The sequence below is a fragment of the Falco peregrinus genome, chromosome 2 (genome assembly GCF_023634155.1).
Source record: "Falco peregrinus isolate bFalPer1 chromosome 2, bFalPer1.pri, whole genome shotgun sequence".
Taxonomy (NCBI): Eukaryota; Metazoa; Chordata; class Aves; order Falconiformes; family Falconidae; genus Falco; species Falco peregrinus.
Window position 1 is genome coordinate 25,137,738 of NC_073722.1, and position 26,750 is coordinate 25,164,487.

At 43.5% G+C, this 26,750-nt stretch overlaps 1 protein-coding gene across 6 annotated transcripts in view; it reads right to left on the reverse strand.

Annotated features, from left to right (window-relative positions):
- ANKRD17 (ankyrin repeat domain 17) overlaps nucleotides 1-25,472 on the reverse strand; it is a 95,022-nt gene extending 69,550 nt beyond the window's left edge. For 2 of the 6 annotated variants that reach the window (XM_055794086.1, XM_055794085.1), the window contains exon 1: nucleotides 24,765-25,466. In XM_055794086.1, coding sequence (XP_055650061.1) covers nucleotides 24,765-25,157 — 393 coding nt within the window. In that variant the 5' untranslated portion in view covers nucleotides 25,158-25,466. Of the gene's footprint in view, nucleotides 1-4,506; nucleotides 4,611-24,764 lie in introns of those variants that run through there. The other 4 variants (XM_055794083.1, XM_055794082.1, XM_055794081.1 and 1 more) reach the window with 4 other exon arrangements.
- Between the last annotated feature and the right edge of the window lie 1,278 nt (nucleotides 25,473-26,750).

The following is a 26,750-nucleotide window of genomic DNA, read 5'->3' on the forward strand; positions in this document are numbered from 1 at the left end:
TTTCTTCCCCGAACAATTCTTCAGACAAGGCACGTTCCATTACGTTCAGTTCTCACTCATCCAGAGAGCTTCTGGAACATGAGTTCACCTCAGAACAATTTAGTCCCACACCCTGACACAGCAACTAAAACCATCTGCTTTTCTTAAAGTCTGGGCAAACTATGGCACGATCAGCTAGCTGTTGAGTGACAGAAGCGCGCTGACCAGATGTAAATGACTAACAAATCGTACGGTCATGTTCTTCAGCAGAACATGAAGCATGATAAAAAGTTCATTTCCACTGCAGACTATCAGACAACAGCACAACTTCACAGCACCGCACCAAGTAGGAGTCCAGCTCTTGCCATCCATACGGTGAATACTGCATTCTTGCTGCCTTGTGACTAGCTTCAACTCAACCTTTTAAAAATCCTTGTGGGGGACGACCTCACAGCATTGAAGTGGAGGTCCTCTTGTTGACATTAGCTCAGCATTTCTTAAGAGTAAACCTCAGAAATTTTCCTACCTTGGATCCATTCAGAAACATAAGCTTCCAGTATTCACCATCTGGGGTTGAGACTAGATGTGGCCCAGACTCCGTAATGATATCCTAATAAAAGGAACACTACAGCAGTGCTCCAACTTACTTGGAAATAACGCACGCAGAAGTTGCTCTGACAGTGTATGAACTGCAATGAAGCACTAGGAAATGCTGGAGCACATCAGCAGCCAATGCTGACTTCAGGTAAGCAAACTCTTTAAAAAGTCAGGAAAACAAGTAATAAGCAAAAACACCCAAGATCACAAAAAAACCCAACCACCTACAATAAAGAAAACAGGGAAAGGATTAGCCTGTTTAAGAGCTGAAACATGGGAAAAGATCTAATACCCAGAACAGAAATACTGTACTAGAACCCTGATTTTAATCTTCAGACCAAGAGACTATAAAGTTTATTAATATTAAAAGCCTTGGCCTGCTAAAAACAATTGCACTGCAGAGGCTTCCCTGATCTCTGAACACGTGTTATAGACATTATTCTTCTATTTTATGTTTGCTCTTCCTTCCATTATTGTTCCATCAAGCACCTGTGTATTCAAGCAGGGTACTCTCCCCTCTATATAAAGCTTTTGGTCACTACGTAAGCTATGCCCCACTGTCCTCTCTGTGGCTCAACTAGACAACTGAATGTCTAATACACGATTCAGTCAAATTACCTCACCTCTTACAGACACCAACGGCAGCTACATACAAAGCAACTGAGGTATAATCTTAGAGATTATTAAAATATCCCTATGACTCTAGTACTAAATAAAAATAAATTCTGCAGTCAGGAAATACTCCCAACACCACAGTAAGTTTGTTTGCAATGATTTTGAGTTTCAGTTCAAGGTAGGTAGAAGACCTTTACCTTAAACTAGAAAGTTAAAGGAAATTTTTTTAAATGCACTTAGTAAGAACATAAAGAAGCCACCACATGTGGGCTTGTGTTGTATTCCAGTCTGCTTCTCTTAAGTCAAGCACAAACAAGCTTTCAAAGAATCTGAAGGTCAGAACACATGGTTGTTTCTCTTAAGTAGTCCCAAATCAACACAGGGAATATAAGTTTACCCCTCTGCTGTCACAAGCTTCTTTAGATTTCTGTGCTGTCAGTCAGAGTTCAACACAGGACAATACAGACCACATCCTCACCTGCCAGGACAAAACATACCTCCTTTCCTCCTAAAAGAGATAATGTTTTTGTTGACTAACTCAAGCATCAAAACCACAACTACAGGTTTATTCCTCTCTGTGAATGCCATCCTAAGGTACAGCATAATTATTCCTTCACTAGCACATATGAGCCAAAACCTGAAAAGTTATACCAACAAAAAAAAGCGCCTCTTTGTCAGTTAGGTCACATATCAGCAAAAGAAGTATGGCCAAGATACACATATCAGAAGAACCAAATGAGCAGAAGCTAACTACAGATTAACCCCACGGTACTTAAATCGTATTCAACTGTATTCCCACATGGCGCTTACAATACCAGATTCAATTAACAGGGTCAAGACAATGTTCATCTTCAGCTGACAGTAGTGATGCCAGCTCAAGTTCAACATTAAGTACACCTTCTTTGAAGGCACCATAAACACACAAGAGCCAGGACACCACATGAAACTCTCCAAGCCAATGACCATTTCCACCTGAAGTTGCATTAAATTTGCTGAAGAGTTACCGTAGTTTTATCCTCTGACAGGAAAGAAATATTGCAAAAGATTATTTCTAACAGAGTCCTTCAACTTCAGTAATGAATCAAGTGCAGCCTATGCTTCTACCTCATCTTGTTTCTTCCTCTCCCGAAGAAAGCAGCCTTCACACTAGGGCAAGCTAGAACATGTGAGCTATGAATTACTTGATTACAATCTACCTTTTTAACTCAGAAGTGATTTTTGCCCCAGCAGCACCCACTCTCTTCTTGCAGTAAGGGCCTCTAACGCAGTTTGAGCCTCAGTCTCTATGCTAACTCAACATAACCAGGCTACAGACAACGCCTTTTCTTCCTGCTTTAAATTATAACCAACTCTGAGATGAAAACATACTTTAAGATTTCATGAAGAAGCAAGGACTGATCTCTCCAAATTGAACTCAATACTAAGCAGTACCAAGTCTGTCCAGTAAAACAGAGACCAGACAAAGATTCTCCTGCCTAAGCAAAGGCACTTCTCTCAATCTTCACGCTGCTGTCTGAATGAACATCAGAAACTGTTACACAGGAGGGGAGGTGAAGTGCCCTGAAGTGAGGAAAAAAACCCACACACCATAAACACACCATTCAAAGTTACAATAGAAAGAAGTTCCGAGGGAACAGTTTTACTTCTAGACTCATACTGGGAATGCAAGACCAGTGCAAGAAGCAGCGTAAACTGCTTCTACAAATGCACTACAAAATTACAAACAGCCTCCACTGCTACCAGGAGTATTTCAGAGTCATGAACAACTGATTCAGTCATAGTTTAAACACAGCTAAGTCAGACAAGCCATACTTGATTTTGGAAGATGTTTTATCTGGATACAGTTGGTCTCATGACCAGGAAGAGAACATGTGATGAAACTATCGAAAGAAAAGTCCATGCATCCTACCCTGAGAAGCAAGATATAATTGCTTAGTTCACACATACAAACTGAAAATATTGCTATACTGATAAAATTAATCTCCTAACTGCCCTTCCAAGACCATTAATAAATACAGATTACTTTATTAATGTGACATATTATGGAGTTGCACATGACAATTTGGTTAAAATAAGGGGGGAAAAAAAGAAAAAGTTTTCAGTATTCAGTAAGACAAGTACTGAAATATTTGCCTGATGGCAGAAACCCCAGTTCACTTCTAGTCTTCCTATCTCATCAAAGAAACCCAGCCACACAAACAGACACTGGTAAAAATGTCTTGCTCATACACCTCTCTACCAGTTTCTTAAGCACTATCTGAGCAGCTGTGTTAACATTGTGGATGTCATTATGTTACACAGTTCCAAGGTTCACGAGGAAGTCACCAAGTATTTCTATTGATATAAAATTTTACAGGAAGGTAAAGAGCAGTGTCAGTATGACCATTAATGAAAAAAGCCTACAGGTCAAGCATCACTGAAAGCACTGTTTTGTTCAAATTTTAACAGCAGCTAATAAGGTTGTAGCTTCTTGTTACAATAAAGAATACACACACATATTCTGAGAAGTCATCTGGCAACAAAACCACGGTTTTGCTTGCAAACACAGAAAACCCACAGGAACAACAACAAAAAAGAAAGATATTTCCTTGAACTATTACAGCCAAGATAATCTGGAATAGAAGTCTGTATCCCTGAGCAGAAGTTTCACTTTACGATTCCTATGCTGGCCTCTCCTCATCTGGCTGAAACAGTCTTTTCAAGTCTCACTCCAAGAAAGGGAAAATGTCATTTATTTCATCATGTGGGATCTACTTCTGCTGAGGAAGTAAATGCAGACTAAACTCAAAAGACGCCTGAAAACACAGTGACAGAAATTCTCCAGGCCTAACACATACTCCGGGCAAGAAACAGGAATACCGGGGGGTGGGGGAAGAGTTCTGACAGCCAGTTGTTCTGCAGCAAGGGCTGAAGCCAGTGCAATCTCCTGCAGTGTCAGCTCCAGGCACACACCGGGGCTCCAGCAGGCACTCACCGACTCTGCGGCGCTCAGCAGGGCGCCGGCGCCCCCCCCCCCCCCCCAAGCCCTCAGGGCCCGGCGGCCCGCGGCCCCAGACCCCGCGCCGGGAGAAGGCCCGGCGGCGCGGGGGGCGGCCCCGCGTCCCCACCTAGGCCCCGACCGTGCGCTGGCCTCCCAAGGCAAGCCCCGGCCGGTCGGGCGGGGGGCGGCGGGGGCGGCCTGCCCTGCGGCGGAAGGGAGGGCGGGCAGGCGCGCTCCCCGCGGGCCAGGCGCTTTCCCGGGGCTCGGCCGTCGCCGCCGCCTCCCCCTGCCGACCCCGCGCACCCCTTTGTTCTGCGGCCCTCTCCCGCCCCTACCTCCAGGATGTCCTCCAACACGTACGCCTCCATTGCGGCGGCCGCCGCCTCCGCCCTGCCTCACCGCCCGGCCATGCCCGCCCTGCCTCCCTCCCGCCCCCCGCCGTCGCCGGGCCGGACGGACGGACGGGCTGCCGGCCGCCCGGCAGCAGCACGCTCGCTCCCCCCCGCTGTCAGCACGGGAACAGGAAATGGACTGTTCCACCCCGCGCAGGGCGGGCACCTACCACCCGAGCGCGGGGGGGGCGGCGGCCCCGGGGCAGCGCGGCCACGCTCCGCGCCCCAGGGAGCGCCCCGCCAGCAGCCCCGGCCAGCGCCTCCGCCTCGGGGTCCCTCTACACTGGCCTCCGGAGGGCACCTGAGTATTCATAAAAAAAAAAAAAGGACGAAAGAATAAGGAAGAAAAGAAAATCCTAACGCTTTTTATGTTTTCCATAATGCATTCCACCACCCTTCCCCTGCCACTGAGTGTTTGGTGCTTCTCCTCACCTACCTCCTCCACCACCCACAGGTCCAGCAAAGCCCACACAAACACACTCCCAGGAGCTTCAAAGTGTTGCCAAGACTTTGGCCAACTCACTCGGTGGCCCCCAAAACAGGGAGACCCCAACACGAGGTCTCCTCTGGCTGCCAGGGGCTGCTGCCAGTTCCTCCGTGCTAAGGGGCTGACTGGGTACATGCCAGCAACACAGCAGATGCTTGAAGGTACATATTCTGACCCAATGAAGTTCACAGATCCACTTCTCAGGTTGTTTTCCTTAACCATCCTATCCTAACCGCTCTCGATTGCAAAGCGCACTCCTCAAAGATGTACCCAAAAAACACCCCCAACCCTTTGATTAAGTAGATCTATGGCATGGCCCACAATTTTCTGTGCTATGATAAGCAAAACCTCCTAAACCCAACTAAACCACCTTAAGTGCTGCACTGTCAACCACTGGCGTTCCAACCACCCCATCCCTTTCTCCTCCACTGCTCGACGGTGGCAAGAATTCCACAAACTGCCTGTGACACCAGTAACAAAGGTACTGGCTGTGCCAAGCAAGGTCTCCACAAGGTAGTTTTGAGAACCATCATCAGCTCTGTATGCCTCCTCTGCTTCACCCAAAACATCAAGTGATAACATGGACCAAGAAGATGAAATTTTACACGCTCCTTCAAACACTAGGTGACAGTGATACCCATCATGCATACATCAGGTCAAAGTCATTGAGCAATCGTATCTGCAGCTCTCAAAATATTTAATTTTCCAGTTCAAAAAATACAGCATAATAAATCATGTCAACCTCACAAAAGCCTCCTCTCAAACACATTTTAGCAGAGCACAAAAGGGTCTAATGGCCAACAGAATTAAATTCACATTTTGACTTGGAAGAAATGCTAGCAGTAATTGCTTTTTTAATCAACATCATCTTTTCCCAAAAAACACTCTAAGTGTAATAAATACTCTCTTAACAGCAAGAATATTCTTACCTGGTTTTAGAAAGCCTACCAGACTGACTACTAAACAAAGAGAATTACTAGTTGATCAGTCTAAGTTTTAGGCACCAGCTATGTTTTCTGCTAAAAATCATGTTCTTTAACCCCAACCAATTGGAAATACATCCTACTCAGCTCTCAGAAAGTCCCTCATTTTACACAAACTCTACACCTGCTCAGGCAGTCCATACCATTGTTCCACTTCTGGTAACATCCAAGATTTTACACTGTTTTACTAAAATTCATTCGAGGAGCACCTCCTCTATGGGCTGTTCATCTTTGACACTGTATAACCTGTCTTGCGCCTGTTGTCAGAACTTCATATATCCCACACAACTCATATCGTGGAAGAATTTTTACGCTGTTCGCCAAATACCTTGCCAAAGTCTGAATTTGGATGGTCAAGTTTCTTTTCCAGAGGTACTATACTGGAAGAGTTAACTGGTAAATCCAGCCATTACTATCTCATCTGCTATTCAGCTAGTTTTAACTTAAAACCAATATATATATATATATATAAATCTAATGACTTACCCCTTACAGGCAGTTAACTCTGAGGACAAGGCAACATTTGCCAACATCTACCATAGGCTTCAACCCACTTAGGTTTGTCTCAACAGTACTTGCTGAAGGATCACTTTTAGTAACACTCTCCCGGCTTCCTATCAAATTTTACAGGACACGCGTACCTACGGATGAGAAAACTCAGCAATGTGAAGTTAGAAGTTAGGTAGTCAAGAAGATCCGTAGAAGTCTTAGCTGCCTTGAGGGAAATGCATCACACAGACCCATGCATATCACAACCTTCTTTCTGTAAGAAACTGTTGTCCGCCCAGAGAATCACAAGGCAAAATTCTGTGGTTCCTCTGGAGTAGCACTTTGAGGTCAGCATTTGTAATAATATCCTTAGCAGCCCCTTGCCACTGATCCTGTGCTCATGCAACCTAGCAATTATACACAAATGTTAGGCCAAGTACAAAAGCTATCCCTGCCAACTTGAAGGATGCCTTTATAAAAAAATTAAAAAAATAAAGCAGCTACCACCTCCCACATAGCACTCATGTCTCAAAAGACTAGTTATTCAGTCTTCCAAGCATCAGATAGCATTAAGAGATACCTTATATGACACACACCAAAAAAAGCATTAAACACTCAACTCTCTGCTGAGATTAAGACACTTTACCTAAGCCAACACTGATTACATTTTCCAATGGAAAGACAGCATAACACAGGAACAAAAGAATCTGTCTGTTCCACGTAAAGCAAGCTGAACGGCATCATCTTGTCCATTTTTTACAAATCAGGTACAAGACTTTTCAGGAGAAACGAACTCACCTCAAGAGCTAAACCATTTCTCATCTCACTGGGGAGACAGAGTTCTCTCTGCAACAACATAACTTCCTTTATAAAACTGTAACTGAAAAAAATCATTTGGAGCTTCTCAAGCTGTGTTACACCGTCAGAAACACCATGAGCAGCTGGGTGCTACATGTGAGCAATGAGGGCAGCGAACGACCTAACCAGCTAGATACTCCACTGAAAGTAAGTCACACTCACCACACACTTTCTTTGCTTTCACACTCAAAATCTCAATACTGTAATCCCCTTTGTGCCCCTGTTCCCTCATCTCCCCTCTCCCAGCCCACCTGCATCTGCAGCCCTTTGCTGAAGGCTTAAAAAGAAACTGGCTTGTCAAATGACATCCACTACTTAATGTAAAAAACATTTATGAGCATGGAATACCACACTCCAAAAAACCCATTCCCAACGCTACTTGTCGTTGCTACCAGATCTTCAGTAGAACATAAAGGCTTTCATACACGCTTCCATTCTCTTACTGCAAGAGAGAGAAGTATCTGAAGAAAAAATAATCAACGAAAAATATTTAGATGTCTGTGATTACTTAATCTTTAATATTCCTACTGTGCCATTTTGGGTTTAAACACACATCAGGAAATGTATCTTCAAGCTTTGCACAGGTGAACACAAATGCATTTCTTCCTTGCTTTCAAGTCCATCTCTATGAATTACTTGAACTAGCTGTTTAGGAAAAAAACAGCTACCTCTTTTGAAACATCTCAGCTTCTATTTCAAACCTCATTATCTTTCTTTTGCCTTACTCTGAATGGCATGATATAGTCAGTACTTTCACCTATGACTAGACACTACTAAAAAGCAGCCTTTTCTTCTGAAAAAAAGTGGTACCTTAAAACAACACACACACATCCACTATACTGTCTCATTACGGTCCCTTACATTCTGTAAGCCTCAAACACAGAAAAGCCCTTATGTTCCCCACACAGAAGGGAGAGTAAACATTTGAAGTGCAGCTTGAGAAGACAAACTTGGTACGTCACTGCTCAAAAACAGAGGGAAGAAAGTCCTATTTCAAGCTATGCTGAAGTGTGTTAGACCAAATGAAATCCCTAGAGAGTATTCTGAGAAAGTCAAAAGCAGGGATGAGTACAAATCAAGGCTGGTTTACTCTATGCTATGTTCCCCTACAGCACCAGTGTAGCAAGCACGTGATCTGACCAAATGGAGAACACCACAGTTCATGCAAGATGAAGCACACAGCAGACCTATAAATGCTCAAGAGTTAGGGGACAGCTTTTAGAAGATTCTTCATTCCACCTCTTCGTACCACACAGGCCACCACAAATTTTGAACTAGCATCACTCAGATTACGTCACCCTGAAACACAAGCTTTTTAACAATTGATCCGAGACAGATTCTGGCACCCAGAAATGTAAGCATTTGAACAATTGATCAGACAATTCCCACTCTTATATCACAAAAGCACATTGTTATCTATTTACAGCTGATCAAGCAGTACTGGTCACCAACTGTCCCAAAGCATATAAACACACTTTTTTTGTGTGTGTTTTTCAGAGTCAGAGAGTGCAGTGTCAAGGTTGGGTTGTTTAAACTGCATCCCATGCGGATGCTAACACCTTATTCAGCAGAACCACGAAGTGCATTCATTACTAAACAAATTATTTTGAGATGGAAAAAAAGAAAAGTTGAGAATAGCCCTTCAATACAGTACAAAGTATCACTTGGTTATCCCCTTCAGCATGGCTTTCCCAAGTCCTTCTCTTTCCAGCAGTTAGGTAGAGAGTCCTAACAAAATTACTTCAGAAAGAATCAAAAAGTTCTTGAGACATTTAAGACCAGAAAGCAGGGTGAGTTTCCAGCCAAATTTTGTGACATTCTGATTTTCCAAGTATCCAAGAGGCAAAAACCCCACTGTCACATGAAATACCTTGAAAACTGAGCTCTCTCTCACACAAAAAAAATATATATTTCAACGTGTTGAACACAACAGGATACACTTGCAAAGACAATTGACATTTCACGTGGATTAGGAAAACCCATGAAATCAGAAGTCAGTTATTCCACAAAGGGGAAAATTCCATCATTAAGCCTTTCAAATTACCAAGTTTCCTCTTCTAACACAAAACAAAGAACCATGATAAGATACATAAGCATTTATTTATATGAAAGACAAACATTCAATGCTGCAAGTAACATTCGGATAGCTTTTTCCAAAGGCTCCTTCAAACCTGCGTTTGAACGACTCCATGGGTGAGAAGTACATGCAAGTTAGCAGCAGTAGTGCAGTGGACATGGCAGTGTAGCACCTAGGAACACAGCCCATTATACATTCTGTCCCGAGCTTTATTGCCAGTACTGGGAGAGCACTCCTGTTACTGCTTAAGGGGAGAGCAAAAAACACGTCCAAGAGAAGAAACCACCCACAGAATAATCAACAAAAATCAATCAAATGTCTTTACAAGTCATCAAACTCTGAAGGGATGACTTTCTGTAGTCTGGACTTTCTTTGTTCTGTCTTGGATGCTGCAGGAGGGCATCACTAAAACACTTTTAAATGCAATGACCACGTAAAAATCTAGGAAGCCTGTGTCCCCCAAAATCAGATGCAGTTACTGAAGCTATTCTGTATTAAAGAATACGCAGTCACCAAAATCATCTTAAAAACAGCACAGGGAAAAGAAAAAGAAAAAAAAGAAAAGCAAGAAACCTAACCTAGCAGGGACACACACTAACGGGTAAACAAGTCAAAATGACACACTACAATTATCCACCATCTAATGTACATCTCCCCCTCCTCCTGCTAAAACGAGCTTTCAGCTTTGTGTTAGGTCATTTTCTCCCTTTTTTTAGAGCAAGATACTCCTACTCACATTCATTTTGCTGGACTAAGCCAAGTCCTTCACCAGAGTTTTTGAAAACCCTCTACAACTAAGTCAGAATTGAATGTTTCCCCAAACAGATGCCCTTAAGGACACACACCACTTCAGATAATGCACTAGTATTTACCAGCCTTCATTAGGAGCTACATGCCCACCTGTGCCTGTAACTTTCATCACTATCATATCAGTAGCTAGTTTAGATAACCACTAAGACACTAAACATGTTGTTCTCTGCCATTTAGGGGTTTTTTTTCTAGTAAAAAAGTCTTGCTGTATCGTAAAAGCATGACCTCTACTTCATAGCAGTTTGCATCAGTCAGCACTTGGTGCATTTTGTAAGGTCCCTTAGTTCCATGTCAGTGCAAAAAAATGAGCTTTAAACCTATTGTTCCTGCTTCTCTCTCCAGATTCATCAAACTCCTTACTCTTGATCCTTAGTGGTTAGTGATCACATAAAATCAAGTCAGTCCAAAACCAAACCTCAGGACCGATCTGAAGTCACAACCTTCATCTGCTTTTCCCATTTTTATACAGTATGTTGTTTTCTTTTTCTTCACTTCTTACAGCAATTGCATCTTGGCAGTGGTCTGCCTGACTAAGTTCCAACATCCTGCAGGTTGGTGCTTTAGTGAATTTCAAATTAAAGAAGTCTATTTTCTTCCTTTTATTTTTATTATTGGGGTGGGGGCACTTGAAAAATTATAGCCTTTAACCTGGTAAAAATCTACCAGTTTTTAACATGTATTTTTATTCCGATTTCTTTTTATTCCCTTATCCTTATAATTCAGTGCCTCCTTCTGAGCATTTCAGACTTCTCTGCCAAAAACTGCAGTGGAGCATTCTCCGAGTTTCACAATCACAAGATATTCTTTGCTGCCCATCTTACTATCACACCACCCTTCTTTCAGTTCCGTTACCTCCCATTGATAAGGAAACCTCCATTAACAAACCCACATACTTTTCTTCTGTACCAACTACCTAACAACATTTCGACTGTCCAAGATTATTGCCCTCAAAAACTAAGCTTTCTCCCAAGACAGGTTATTTCATTTCTGTCCAGCATATTCTTCACTTGGCCTAGGGCAAGGCATTCAAGACCCTTGCTGCCACATTCAGTATTTTCTGTTCATTTACCATTACTCATTACAGTAAGCATATAAAGCTAGAGAGGATGAAATTCTAATCCTTACAAGGCCTTAACAGGGTATTCTTGAGACCTGGGTTTTCCACAGCTCCAAGGAAACTACTATCCTTTAAAGTACTGTACTTTGAAAGTCTGTGCTTTGCTACCTTTGAAAGTACCAAGATAAACACATCCTCAGCTTTTTATCTCAATTTAAAGGACTGCATAAAACTAAAAAGGTTTCAAGACTGACTGTTGAAAACTGACTCAGATGTTTGTGACCTGTCTGATGGAATAACGCTGCCCAGTTGCCTTCACGTTACCCTCCTCAGATCTGTCCTCCCTTAACAGCAGCACTACGCTAGCAAAGTATATTTGGCAGCTTGCATGAACTATCAGGTTCTGGCAGGATCAGGGAAGATGACAACTCCACATCCAGAGAGGTATTATCTTCTAAACAGGTATTATCTCCTCCCAGTAACAGCTGGGGGATTTGCACATTCACAGTGCATTAGCATTTCATAGAAGATGTCTCTTTCAAGGGTCAATAAAACAACAACTGAAAGAGAAGTTAGCAACATAATGCCAGGAAGCTAAGGCAACTATAAGGATTCACCAACAGCACATACAAGCTCAGAGCACTTTTTCCAGGAACTCCAAGGCAAGGGATGTCAAAAGCTAGCTCCATCTGAAGTAAGACTGCAACACTCCAGTCAAGAGTCCTAAGTTAATAGTCTTGAATTCTATTAGCAGCCTCTTATTCTTCCACAATCAATCTCTAAACAGAAGGCAGATGCACAATATAAAAATATTTCTGAAATAAGTCTTCATCTATGCCTAAATGAAACTGACAGCTAAATAGAGTTTTACAGTCTAGCAAGTAAGCAGCATCCTTGCACAGAGTGAGAGTAACACTTCTCACCAGCGAAGAGCCTTCTTCCCCAGCGAGTGCTTACATCAGCCCTATTATTTTGATTTAAATTCCGGAAAGCAAGTCTATGCATGGAAAAAGGAGGAAATCAAGTATCTTTACACATCCATAGCACTGCCCTGAAAATGAACTAAACTAGAACATCGTCAAAAAGAAACCGCCTCGAGACATATTCCCCACCGTTCTGTCTTTGCCTTCATGCAGTGAGTTTTCTGTCTCTTACAGAAGCCCCTACAGTTTTGCTGTGGTAGAACTGCCCAATACAAACTCAAATGCAACATACACAAAGGTGTAAAAGTGAGACAAAACAACACAGCATTATATAATCATTTTAAAAAGGTTTTTTTATCAGAAGTGTAAGATTCCTGGCATAATTTTTTGTCTGAGGGGAGCTTTCTGTAAGAGAACTTCCTTTAAGCCCTCTGCTTTAAGTGGTTCATGTTTTCACTGGGTAATACTACGTTCCAAGCCTTTAGTCCAAGAACTTTCAATGCACTAAAGAAATCTGGTTTTGGACTAAACACAAGTAAAATGGGGAACATGTTCAAAAAATACAACAATTTGGGACAGGGCGGATCCTCCTTCAAATATATTAAAATATATTCCTTCCTAATTCCACATGGGAAATACTGATGACAGGAAAGCTATGTATAATGTAAGCAGCATGTGAATAGCCTCTGGACAGAATAATAATTTCTCACATGTAGGAGTCACGTATAGTCCAACAACATTCATACTAACCCCTCTCAAATTCTAAAATGTGTACTAACCCAAGAGATCTTCCCATTACAATGTGACAATTTGAGAACAAGGTCAAAACCATCCTCATCTAACATATGCTCAACCTGTGCACTCTAGTTGATCTGCAATTAGGAGAACATGCCTCCTTCAGGAGAAGTTGCTCTTTGTTTTCACCTAGTTAATATTGGTACGCAAGCTCCCAAATATAGACACCTTTTCTCTTACGCCTGCTGTAACACAACACAATGTATTTTCAGCAATTTCAGCTGTGCACTCGCAGAACACAATGAACAAATAATAATGCAAGAACTGTAAACAAAAAAACCTGAATACAACATGCAGGAGGATAGTTCCTTATTTCCAGTTGTTCAATCATTAAGCGTATATGAACATACATTCAACTTTGTCTAATGTTTTAAATTAAGCACTTTTTGCAGGTAACAGCTGGAAGTCACTGGAAGTTCTTGAGTAGTTTAAGTGCGAACACAGTCCCTGCAGATTCAGAAAACCTTCAATCAGAAAAAGTCACTTTCTAGAACAGCCTCCTCCCCCTTTTTAAGCAGCCTAGCCCATCACTTTCTTCTACGCATAATAATCCAATTAAGTGAATACTGCTTTAAAAAAAAAGTATTCCTATATCAAATTCCAATCCAGGATTCTGCTGGATCATGATGTCCTTGTCTCCCTTTCCGCAGCTGTAAACCAGATAGTTGTTTCAGCAGTGCTACATTCAGATAGGCTGTTCGTAATGAATTTGGACTTGGTTAATAGCAGATTTTGAAATGTATCCTAACTGTTATGGAAACAAGCAGGACCCACAACAATGTACTTCATGCTTCTTTCTTTTACAAAGCTCTCAATCAGTCACTTAGCGGGCATCTTCAAGTTCACAGACTAAAACAGCTAGAAAACCTACTTCATTCATTGACAGCAATACCAAGCCTGGAATTTAACAGAGCAAGCTACTAGAAAAGACTGAAGGAAAAATACAACTGAATGAAAACAAGAGACTTTCATGTTCTCTATATTCTTTTAGTTAGTTTGTTCACTTCTTGTTTCATGTGAAGTTACCTGGAGGATCAAGACAGACTGGGGACCACACAGCACAACTCACAGCATTTACCATCAATATACTTGAACCAGTGGCCAGATTGAAATACCTCCAGATGAACACTGTTCACTGGAGTTCAGTACATCCTGTTCCCCATTTCTTCTTTGTTGGGTCTTCAGAAATAAATAGGTTCGGTTTATCTCAGATTAGCAGAAGAGAGACGCAACAATTAACTTGCAAACATCTGCCCTTCTCAATTCTAGATGCTCTCCATCTAGAGATCTAAAATCAGAGCCTGATTTTAGCCCAAGACTAACTCTAAAGGCTTTCAAGAGTCCAAAAATCAAAAAATCTTCAGCAGTCTTCAACAGCATAGCTGACAACTCACCACCCTGACAGCTGAGGTTGGGGTGCTCTTCCACATGTGTACCTCTATCCCATAGCAGAACCTTTCCCCCTCCCTCCACTGGCATTTAAATTAAATCATACACACAGAGCCTAAAGGAATTATTTTACCATGACAAAGTTTAATAAATGCATTGGAAGGTCACAAAAAGTTTAAAAAAAATTTAAATATGTCCCAGACTGTGTGCACAATACTTTTGTTACAAAGTCAACTGCTCAAGTTATTTCTGCTAACAAGTACTCCAATGGTTTGGAAAGACTGCACACTCTGCAACACCCAGCTCTGGATTACAATGAAAGCCAGTACCAAAGACATCTGCCTTTCTCAAATCTTCATAGGGTTTTTTAGATGTAAAAATAGTTGGGTTTTTTTTTTAAAAATGAAGTTCATTAAGAGTACTACTGCTAATCTTATTTTAAGTCTGACTCACTCAAGAAAGTGGTTACTGGGTAGCACTACTTCACACAATTCTTCAAAACCAGTAACGTTGATAAAGTTGTCAAAGACACAGGCATTTGCAACGTAACCGTGGTTTTGGCCATACACTGACCTAACTAAGGGATGCTGGGACAGAACAACACACAACAGTTCCAAAGCACCAGAGGAATTAGCATGTATATCAACTTTCACAACAAATGCTGCACTTGGCACAGCTGTTTCATCAATGCTCAGTATACCAAGTCCCACAGAGGTGAACAAGGCAACGCTGGCAGAACATGCAATGCTGTCCCACACTGACAGAACACCTCACTTCCAGAATCAGAAGAAAAAAACAACCCAACAGAAAATACCACACAGTTCTCTCTCCCTTCCCCCTTTGTACCCACTTCACTACCTTTCAGACAGGTCACAGGCCCATGACCTGCTACACAGAGAGCTGCCAAAACATAAGCAATGTAAACATGCAGCTGGGAAGAGCTCAGAGGAAGAGATTCCCTCTTCTTAGTAGAGGTAACCTATCAGGTCAACTCAACACATGATGCCATCCCATATCCTAAGTATTTCTCCAGAAGCCAACTTCCATGCACATCCTCATGTGTTTCTAAAAACTCACCTCAACTCAAAGACACAAGTACATTTTCTCAACTCAAAAGACACATTTAGAGCTATTTAACACAGAAGCATCAACGTTTCCCCCACATGCAAGCTTCAGAAAAGCCTTTTTTCAAAATTTAGCACATAAAGTTTACCGCTATATTTATCACTGAGGAGATCCTTTATCAAGCTGATGCTTCACAAAAATACCATCATGCTGTTATGCCAGCTTTCACTTCTGTTAGTGACTGAGCTGGACAGAAGGCATATGTTCATCTATCTAGCAGACTGTTACATTGAAAGTGCTCTTTTTCTTTAAACTAGCTTGGTTTTTGGATTACCATTACTGTACTGATCACAGATGTGCTTTGTGACTATTTATTTTATGCTAGCCAGCATACAAAGCGACTCCTTTGCTGCACTGCACTAAATGATGCAAAAGTGGCAATGGTGACACTAAAAAGTACACATTTTGAGAAAATACTGCTTTGTTCCTCTCTTTCTCTCTATCCTTAATACGCCACTTTCAAGCACCTTAACAAATACCAGAGGAAAAAGTCAGTGGCAATTTTATCAAGAAGCTTTCAAGTTTTAAAACTGCATGCAAAAAAAAAAAAAAAAAAACCACCACATTTCTGCAGGATTTATCTTTCCAGGATTGCGCCAGCCACTTTCAAATAGAAGATCCAAAGGAAGCATCAGGAAGACTACTTTACCCTTTAATACAAGAATTCTCACAGATCTGTACCATTCTTGGCAACTGGAGTCCTCAAAGACAATGCAAGTGTTTGACACGCATTTAAATGAATAGTTCCACCAAAAAAAGCAGTCCTCATCCCTCCTCCCTGCCCAAGTTCCTGGCTCTTCGCTGTGTCAGCACAAGCTCTTGTGTGACCGCCTGACAAAATGGATCAAGGAACTGATCAACTGTAAACACGCTTTTTCTGTTGCTGAGGTTTTTTTCAACAAGATCATTTCCCAAGTGGACGGGAGGAGCAATAAATGCCTTTTTTTTTTTGGCAGTAGTGTGCTTACTGCAACCTTCCTACAAGGCCAATTCCCCCAACTTCAGCAGGATTAGCACCCACATTAACAAAGAGGCTGAACAACAATGAGCACTTGAGGGGAAAAAAGAAAACCAACTCATAAAATTACTTTAAAAAATGACTTTACATTTTAGGCTTCATTAAAGCATTGTTCACTATTTTGTGGAAGAGAACAATTCACACCTGCAGAACAGCCTCAAAAGGAAAATTCCACTGGCAAAACATTTCAGGACAAGACTAAACAGAAGGAAAAAAATACCTGAAGTTTTGAAATGGTAAAGCTCCAGAACAACATGTGAGTCACCAGATACAGATATAGTAGGAATGTCCAGCTTCTTGTTAAACAAAGTGTTCCAGTTCTATTTTCATGTATGGGAAAAACTGGGAGGATCAAAACTACCTTCCTCCTCTTATCTCTGAATCACTCCCTGCCCTAGAGAGAGAGGTTTCACACATTCCCCCTTCCGCAGAGGCTGTAATCCACAAAACAGTGTCTGCAAAGGACAGATGTACAGGCTTAGAAACAACATTAAGACAAGGGGAAACAAACCTGAGCTCAAATATAAGCTTGCCTCCTTAGCAGCAAGAAGACACATTACTGTGTAAAAGATGCCTTTATTTTTAACCTAAAAGTTAAGTGTCTAGATTCTTCTTTTTTGACTGTTTCAAGTTGAACTTGAGGAGAATGGAAGCCAAAACCCCAAACTGATATTCTAAATAGCAACATTTCATCACTTCTTAATACTCCGAATTTCTTTCTAGCTCTGCTTTCTAGCATCTGAACAGCTGTTTATTTGGACACATTCTTGATTAACACCACAAAGACCTAAGATATTGGGGTGGGGCAGGGAAAAAAAATAAAATCAAGGTTTACTTCAGCTCATTTCCTAGAATACACCATTATACTCCTAAGACTTGAAGATTCAGCAAAAATACAGAAGAAAAACACCTGCAGATCAAACACCAGTAATTTGGATCGGTCAAAAACTGCTTTGGGTAAGGCAAACAAAATCTTAATTACAACATTCAGCCTAAAAGAAAATACTGCAAGCACAAACAAAAGACATATTAAAGACATGCTTGGTTTCGTGGCCAATTTTTAGCTTGGTATACAGCTACTACCTAATGTAAAAATAAGGTGACACAACAGTTAAGTAATACCTCCACATGACTGTAGCTCTTCAGAGAGTTATGAGTTTAGGATTGTATACAGGGGGAAAATGTGGCTGAAAAACATCTGGAATACTGAGGTAACATCTCTGAGTACCGATTAACACAAAGCACTAACTGCTTAGTGAAAACAGAAAGGAAATGCTGCCCTTCATTGGTCAAGCATGTATTATTATTTTTCTCCAAACATTCCTGTTGAAACTGTACAATGACTGCAGAGAGGTCATCAGAATTCATACACCAACACCAAGACACATTTACATTCACTGGTAAGGCTAACCACACGTTAAGGAAGACTCTTCCCCACTGCCCCGCCAAGTTCACATGCTGGTAAGTGACCCTACCCAAGCAGTTTGCTACATTAAGTCCTTCCCCCACCCACACATTTAGTATTCTTTCTCAAAACATCAAGTTACTGATGTGACAAAAAGTCCTCTGTCGGTACAGAATCTTTAAAGATACAGCACATCTTTGAGATGTTATTTCAACTTAGTCACCTGAGTTGCCATGCCATCAAGAAACTGGAAGCACATCATTTCAGAAAAAAAAGCACGATGTCTACCAAGGCAGCTACAGATTCTGCTCAAATGGCCTAACACACTAATACCACATTTATGTAATATTTTTTTTTAAAACACAAAGTTAAAAGGGCTTGTTTCTTTAACTTCAGAAACAAAGCCTTCTTACTTATCTCAGACCTGCAGCACTGATTTTTCAATTCCTAAATCCAATTTCCAAATCAGCTATATCCTAAATAAGCACAAATAGTTTTGCTTTAAAAACAAAGATAGAGAAAAAAACCAAACATACATAATCCTATTTCCCTTCAAAACTGACAGATGAGGAAACTCCCTCAGCTAAGTCTCTTCCAGAGAAATCATGCTCTTTAAAGAACTAAATTACTAGCTTAAAATATGGGGTGTTTGGCTCCAGCCTGCACACAGGAATTATGTTTTTAAGGACATTTCCTGAAGAAATATCTGAGGAAGTAAATAAATTCACATGGCACCACCAATACGTAACTCCAACTCCCACAGTAGTTGTATGCAGGGGGCTTCTTTTTAAAGCCCAAATATTCAACTAATAACTTCAATTAAGTAGAACAGACAAAAAACACACCTGTAAGATTTTTTTTTCATATGTACTAGGTCTAACCAGACACCATTTATCAGCTCTGCATACCTAGACTCTGCCACGCACATAAAGACGCTACTTAATCTTTGCTTACCACCTCTGCCAGTTAACAGCACACTCCATCTCCTAACCAGCACATGAATTCTAGTAACATAACTCTCTTAGATAAGGGGGCATATGCTAGTTATCATCTACAGGGTGATGCCAATAATGATTGAAAGGTGGTTAGCAGGGAGAAGCCAAGCCAGCCAAGCCAGTTTTCCAAACAGATTTTGCTGGAACCTAGGCTAAGGGAACAGTTAAGGATGGGAGAGATATTAAGCAACATTTTTGGCTAATGCTTCCTGGGGTCAGCTACAGCAGGTTGCACTACAGAGAAACGTGGCTGTGAGATTCACCTACCAACAGCACCATCAGCCCTGTTATTTCAGGCATTTTTGAGAAACATCCTTTACACGCTTCCAGGCAATCTGTAATTCTACTCATCTTCAGAGACTACTAATGGAAGCTAACTGTTGGCAGTTATATTACACCATACTCACCATATCCCTCACACAAGATTTTCTGTAAGAGCAGGCTTTGTGTTGGGAGCACCTAATAGAGGTGAGAACTGGCGTCTCTGAAGTGTCATAAGGTTCTTTCTAGAGATGGAAAAGAATTCTGACACGGACCCTGCTGTGGCTCACCTGTTTTTTCAGTCACATCCGTTCAACTGATGTAACTACTGCTATACCAAGCAACTACATATATAATACCAATTGCAGTAACTATACCAATGAGGAAAATGCTGAAGTCACCTTTGGTTTTAAACAAGTTTAGTTGTTTTTTTCCTAAGGGACTTCACTATTAATTCTTCTTTTGAAGGGAAGAAACAAAACCCTACAGGCAAAAAACTGCCAAAGACAGACAGAAAGAAGAGAATTACAGCATAAACAACGTAGCAGAACGCAGACTGAACTGTACATCAGGATGTCATACCCTAATAAGGACAGAACCCAATTAGTTGCATGTCCAGTCATGTATTTGAAGACACAAGGAGGTGAAAGTAATGGTAGTACAGATACAGCGGACAAGCAAGACATACTGGCTCTTTAGCAGCCCTGCAGAACCTAAAGGCCTTATTCCAGGATTCTAATTAAGACGGTTGGGATTAAAAACTTATAAAATAAATTGTGTCAAACCAATAGCTTCCTTTAACACTTAAATTGTAAAAGGCTTTAACAGCTTAATTATTACAACTATATGCCTGTGATGCTCTTGAAATCACATCAGTAAACCCAAATTTTCAGATTCTAACACATATCTGAAGCTAAAGAAGTCAAGAGTAGCTGCTTCAGCAGGAAGAAATCTTAGAGGACCTGTGGCCTTTTGTTGTTTTATTTACTTCATCTTATTAGTTCAGTTCAATTACTAATTCAGTTACAGCTGAAAAAACAAAAATGAACTTTTATTTACAGCAGCTACAAGGCCCAAGTAAAACCAAGAATGCTTAAGCAGCAGCCAAAACATCTCAAAAACATCCTTTGCACAGGGCAGCACTTTCAGCTATAGTTAATGTTATAGGATTATGTTTAGGAAAGCTAATTTGCACCTTGTATGAGAATCCAGTAACAAACTGTACCAGTCAAAAAATTAAAGCACCAAGAATGATCTACATCTAATCATCACGAGATGTTTTGCTGATGGAGAAAACTGAACTTAAACTCTTAAAATGGATATGATATTAGGAAAAGCAATTACAAAATTCACTGCCAGCAGCAAACATCCTGTAGTTTTCAAAGACTTGAAATAAGCTTGTAAACAGTTTTTATTATACAATTAAACCTTTCCACGTTTAGTAAGAGAAGCTTTAATGCACTCTGGACATCAGATCTTCAGAAGCAGCTTGATATTAGGATTTGCCCATTTTTTTTGCACTATTTCACTGTTCATTGAAGGAAAATGTTTAATAAATTCAGTATATAGAAGAACACATTCAGGAAACCTGCACATTAGTTTTTTTAATCTAAGCCTGTTCAGAGGAAAGGCTAAACCATGTTTTCACCAATAAAAAATTCCCAAACAGTAATAATGTTCTCAAGCTTCACATTATATGTCAGCTTTCATTTGTCCAACCTGCTCCCACCCTGCCACCTTTTTTTTTTCCTTTTTTTATCTTAGGTCCTGAAAATCATTCTTTTAAAGCAGCTAAAACAGACCTTTGACTTGACCTAAAGCACAAATCTGACAGGCATTTTACTTCATTTTTGTTTCACATATTGTAAACCATGCTAAATGAGGGGTGACAGGTACACTTTGCAAAGCCCCACTAAAAAGTAAAAAGCAGCTTCCCACTAGGGATGCAACAAATAAAATGGCCCACGAACATAAAGTCTTCTTCAGTAACAATCCTCATACCATTCTAATCAACAACAGAGATGCACCTTCATCTCACCCTTAAACATCTGTGAAGTGATTAAATTTTCCATATCACTGCACCTACCCAGTTTTTGCCTGAATGCACACTCCCCATCAGTTATCACCCAACCTAAGTGCCATTGCAGTCCTATTCACCAACGCAGCTCCTTAAACAGCTTATGAGACTACCTCTGTGAAAACCAAACAAATTTGCTTGTTGTATGTGATCATTCATAAACTAAGACCAGAATTCTGTTAGAAAGCATTCAAGCTGGCCTCCCCTGGTACATAACTTCTACTGTAGTTTTTCTTTTACCTTAAGATACCTCTTTCTGTGTTCTGAAAAGAATTGTCATTTCTTTATTAACTGGTGGTTAGGGAAAAGGTAATTTGCCATTTAAAGAGAATACTGGACCGTGCTACCTAGACTCTTGCGTTTTTTGGCAAACAGCAACTTGCTGCAATTTCAAAAGGCAACTTGGAGGTTGCCATGAACACTGTAGTAGGAGCTCATTAAGTTGTTCATATGAAATTTCAATTTAACTTCTCCCAAAGCTCTATCCAGTGCCTGTGCTTCCACACTGAGATCTAACAGAGTTTAGAACAGACTGAGATGAAAACATCTGATTACAACTTTTTATTCCATCCCATCAGCTCAGCAGCAACTGAGCCAAACAATGTCTTTCCACTCATGGGGTTTTTGTGATTTAGTATCTGCCAGGTTTCCAATTATAAGTCTTTTGACTTGTTGCTACTGTGCTCCTGATATTTTAGAAGCTGCCTCAGTAAAAGTACTCAGAAGTACCTCGGCTTCAGAGATTAGGGAAGTCTTAATGTATTAAGCATGGGAAGGGCAAAAAATAGCCTAAGACAAACTGTCTTAAGTTAACAGAGATAATGAACAGAATGGCTGGGAGGGAACACCATCTTACACAGTGTTTCCACAATAGTTTCCATTTACAGAAAAACCATAAACTTAGATTTCTTTGTGTTTTTCATCTTAAGTGCCTTCCAGACTGCCAATGCTCAGAAGACCACAATCCAAATGCTGAAAGCCACACAAGCTATGCACATCTCAAGTAAGTCTGACTAATAAAAAAAAAAATTAAACCCAAAATAAAAATCCTATAGTACAAACAAACTCCCCGCCCCTAAAAAAAAAAAACAAAAAAAAAACACTACCAAAAGCCAAAATTAAAACACCAGGTTGCTTTCAGACAAGGACAACTCCTTTTTGCTGAGAACAGTCAAAACATTTCCTCCCCAGGAGCTGTTGGGAACTACTTTGAAGTGAGGTCCTCTGCTCCATTAAGCAGGCCATCCTCAAGTTCACATTACTAAAAACTGTGATTTCAGCTGTGCATATTCTACAAGCTGCATCATTTCATCCTTAAGTCAGCAGAGGAAAGACTGGAACAGTTGTCTGCAAGCAACCTGAATGATCAAGAGAGTTATTATAAATGAAGCTGATACATGGCAAAATGTGTGCTGTCCTGAACTTAATAAACAGAGTATTAACTTGCTTATCACTTACCCCTGCTTAATATTTAATCCCAGACCACCCAAACTGGGAAAGCCTTCACTTACTATGATTAAGAAGAAAACATCAGGGAAGCTTCCAGATGCCAAAACTACCCTTCCCAGCTATCAGTATCTACAGCATATATCATTCTGTCAAAAAAAAAGTCAAAAATTCTTCTGCTGTCTCATGATAGTTTAATGACCATTTGCTTTTTCATCTCTCTGCAAGTCTCAAAACATATTAAATGGGTACCTGTGGTTCTGTAAGGCACAGCACGCAGGCAAAGGCTCACCTCACCTAGTACATACATTCCTAGATTGTCTCTACCTTTCTTGTCACACCATGCACACTATACCATTTGAGAGCTATCACTATAAGGAACTATTTGGAAGGATGGCTGTGGACCACAAAGCGTATCTGCCTATGGTTTGGCCACCAAGTCTCACTTTACACACACTGTTGAAGATTGCAGTCACATACAACTGATCTCAACGCTTAACTATAGACCTGTCCATCTGCTAAGTCATTAAAAGGCCCTCATCCCTTCACCACACACTGCCATAGCAGAAATCAGGGGACTGTTAAGAGAGTAAGAGAATTCTTCAAGTATCTGTAGGACTACTAGATAGCACAGCTCAGCACGTAACCACGGCTGCCTATCTCACAAGTCTTACACCTCAAAAACTACACAGTGATCTTCACTTTCCTAAAAATAAAACACTGTAAAAACAAAATGCCAGGTGTCAATACTTGTTAACTGGGACACACAATCGCATGCAGTTTATCTCATAGAAGTTGGATAAAATGCCTCTTGTATCAATTTCCACAGAAATAAAATTCAGAGTACTTGTGAACCGTTGAAAAACCTATCACTGCCTTAGCCCAGCCCTTCCTTAAATGTATCAGAGTCTTCCTTCCTGCTTGTTTTAATTCTAACACAAAAGTAGATATACCACTTAAAAGCCAAACCACTTAGAAATAAAGTTCACAGAAAAGCTTACAAACTTGAAGTGGACTTTTTTGAAGCCACTTGAAAAAAAGCATTAGTATTTGGTTTAGAGGGCTACAGAATTAAAATCCCTCAGCAAAGCAATGCTGTGTAACTATGTATGCAAGTAAGAAAGGGACTTCAAGTCTTGCTTGGCCTTTTCCAGCGATACCTACCTGAAAAACCTAACTGTAAAGAAGAGCAAGTTAGTAATAGTTCCTAGTGCCAGTGTCAGCGTTACATGGCAGCCGTGGCTGCTGCAGGTTCAGAGAGGTGTGCAAGGAGAGCAGGAGGCCCAGGGCCGGAGGGCAGCCTTCACTCTAGCTGCATCTTCACCTGCTTTCCTTCAGGATGGTCTATTCCCAGCTCCCCAGGAGCCTCGGCCTCTGGCCCACAGCCGCAGCCCAGCCCGGGGAACACGGGCAGCCCTTCCCACCCGCAGCTCCGCCGCTCCCGGCACCGAGCTGCAGCACGGCACATGCAGGCAGGCCCCAAGCGCGGCCTGGCCGAGCCACCTGCAACATTTCTGGGGCCTTCCCCTTCGCCGCCACCCACCGCCCGCGCCGACAGGCGGCGAGGCTGAGGCCCCCGGGCAGCCCCCGGGGCCCCCCCGCCAAGCCCCTCCCCCGGGGGCACACAGGCCCCCCCGCACACACCCGCCGGGCGGGCACCGGGGCCGCCGCCTGCCCTGAGGCGGGAGGTGCGCGGGGCCCCCCGCCAGCCCAGCCGTGTCGCCCCGCCGTGCCCCGGAGCCCGGACCCGCCCCGCCACGAGGCCGCCCCGGGGCGGCGCGGTGCTGCCCCCTTCCTGCCTCTGCGGCAGGGCCCCGCGGGAGGCGGGGGAGGCGGCGGCGGCAGCAATTATGAAACCGGAGCAGTAGGGCAACCCGCGGGGCCGCCCAGCCACCCACCCCCCGCCACCGAGGCCTCCCCACCCCACGCCCCCGACACCAGGCAGAGCAGCCCCGTCCCCGTGGCCTGCCCCCCCAACCCCCCCCGCCTCCCCGTCCCCGCGGTACCTCGGAGACCTCCTCTTCTTCTTCCTCCTCCTCGTCTTCCTCCTCCTCCTCTTCCTCGCTGCCGTTGTTGCTGCTCTCGCTGCCGCCGCCGCCGCTCTCGCTGCTGCTGGCCGGCCGGCCGGCCCGCCCGCCCCGCTTCGCCTTCGCCGGCGCCTTCTTCTTCAGTAGCAGGTCGCACACCCGCACCAGCCCCCGCGGCGCCGCCGCCGCCGCCCCGGGCGGGCACGACGGTGGCGAGTTACCGGCGCCGCCGTTCAGCCCCTCCGGGGGACCGGGCCCCGCCGTGGCGCTCCCGGCGTCCCCGCCGCCGCCACCACCACCACCACCACCACCACCACCACCGCCGCCGCCGCCACCTCCCTCCGCGGCCGCCGCGCCGGCCGCCTTCTCCATGGCCGCCGATCTGCCTCGCTCAGCGCCGGCGCCCGGTGAGGAAGGAGGAGGAGGAGGCACCGGGGGCCGCCGCCGCTGTCTCGGTCACCTCTAGCGCCGGCGCCGCGCCACCTCTCGCGATACTTGTCGTCGCCGCCGCCTCTCAGCAGCGGCAGCAGCGGGCGCCTCTCCCGCTGCAACAGCCACCGCCACCCTACGCCCGCCCGCCCCCGCTCGCCGCCGCCGGCCTCAGCTCGGCTCGGCCCCGCGCCGCGCACCCCGCGCCGCCCCGCGCCCGCTCCGTCGCGGCACCCTTCTGGCGGCGAGCCCTTCCGTGCGTGCCTCGGTCACCGCCCCGGCGCCGGAAGTGCCCGTGACGTCATCACCCGCCGCGGCGGCGCCGTGTGGCCGCTTCCCTCCTCGCCTCGCCTCGCCTCAGCCTGGCCTCGCCCGCCGCCTTCGCTCCGCTCCGCCCCTGTGGTGGCCCTGGCCCCGGCCAAGGCCGGGGCCGGGCATCTCCCGAGCGAGGGAGGCGGCCGGCGGGGGTCAGGGCCCGGCTACGGGAGGCAGTAGTGCGGCAGGGTGGCCTCGGCCGGAGCGCGGCGGCGGGCAGGCCGCTCCTGCGGTTGCGGCCTTGGCGGTCAGTTACTTCGTCAGACTGAAGGCCGGGAGAGGCTGGGTCCGGGCCTCCTCCAGCCCCGCTCGCTGCGGAGGGTTCTGCCTGTTCGGTAATCCCCCCCGGGCGGCGGCCAGCGCCCGTTGAGGCCTTAGCACGCTGCCACCCCCAAAACCACAGCGGACTGATTTCCGGTTGCAAGCCGTGTTCTTTCATACGGGTGTACTCACTGGGCACCGTGTATTCAAAGGCAAGCTCCGAGGCCCTGTTTTAAAAGAATGTTGGTGGACTGTCACTAAATAAGTAATGAAACAACAAGGTGCCTGTGTCACTTTGACCATACACTTTAATTACATCCTTTAACTGTTGCTCTACCCCATTTCCTCCCTCAGGCCCCATGCCCCAGACTTTTATCCCTAAATTGTGCTTGGGACATCAATGCTCCGATGGTTTTTGGCTGGAAGAACACTCTCCTCCACTGATGCAGGTCAGGTCCTGCAGTAACAAAAGCCTCATGGCAGTTAAGTATAGGCAGTCAACACATGCTCACTGAAGGAATGGGTTTCTTATTTTCTTTTTTTGTGAAGGCCTGATGAAAATCAGCAAGGAAAACCAAGAAATGCACGATTGTAAAGATCGGTGATGGCTCTAATGTGCTGCCACCCTACTGATCTTTTGGAATTGGTGTTTCAAGCCAATTGTGTCTATTCCAGTTACATTTTACAGAAATATAGCAAAGATTGTACCAAGAGCTTGTCCTTTTTGATTAAGTTGTCTGCTGTCTTGTACAAAATGTACTAAGAGTTTGTCCTTGATTACTCTTAAGTTGTGTTTTGTCTTACTTGGATAATGTTGGAAAGCACCAGTTGTGTCTGCAGCACCTCTGAAATGAAACATTGCTGCAAAAAAAAAACTCTCAAAGAACTAGTGCTGATCACAAAAGCAAGCCTGCACCGTTTTCCCCCAAATTTTCATCTTTCTTACCTCCCACCCAAACT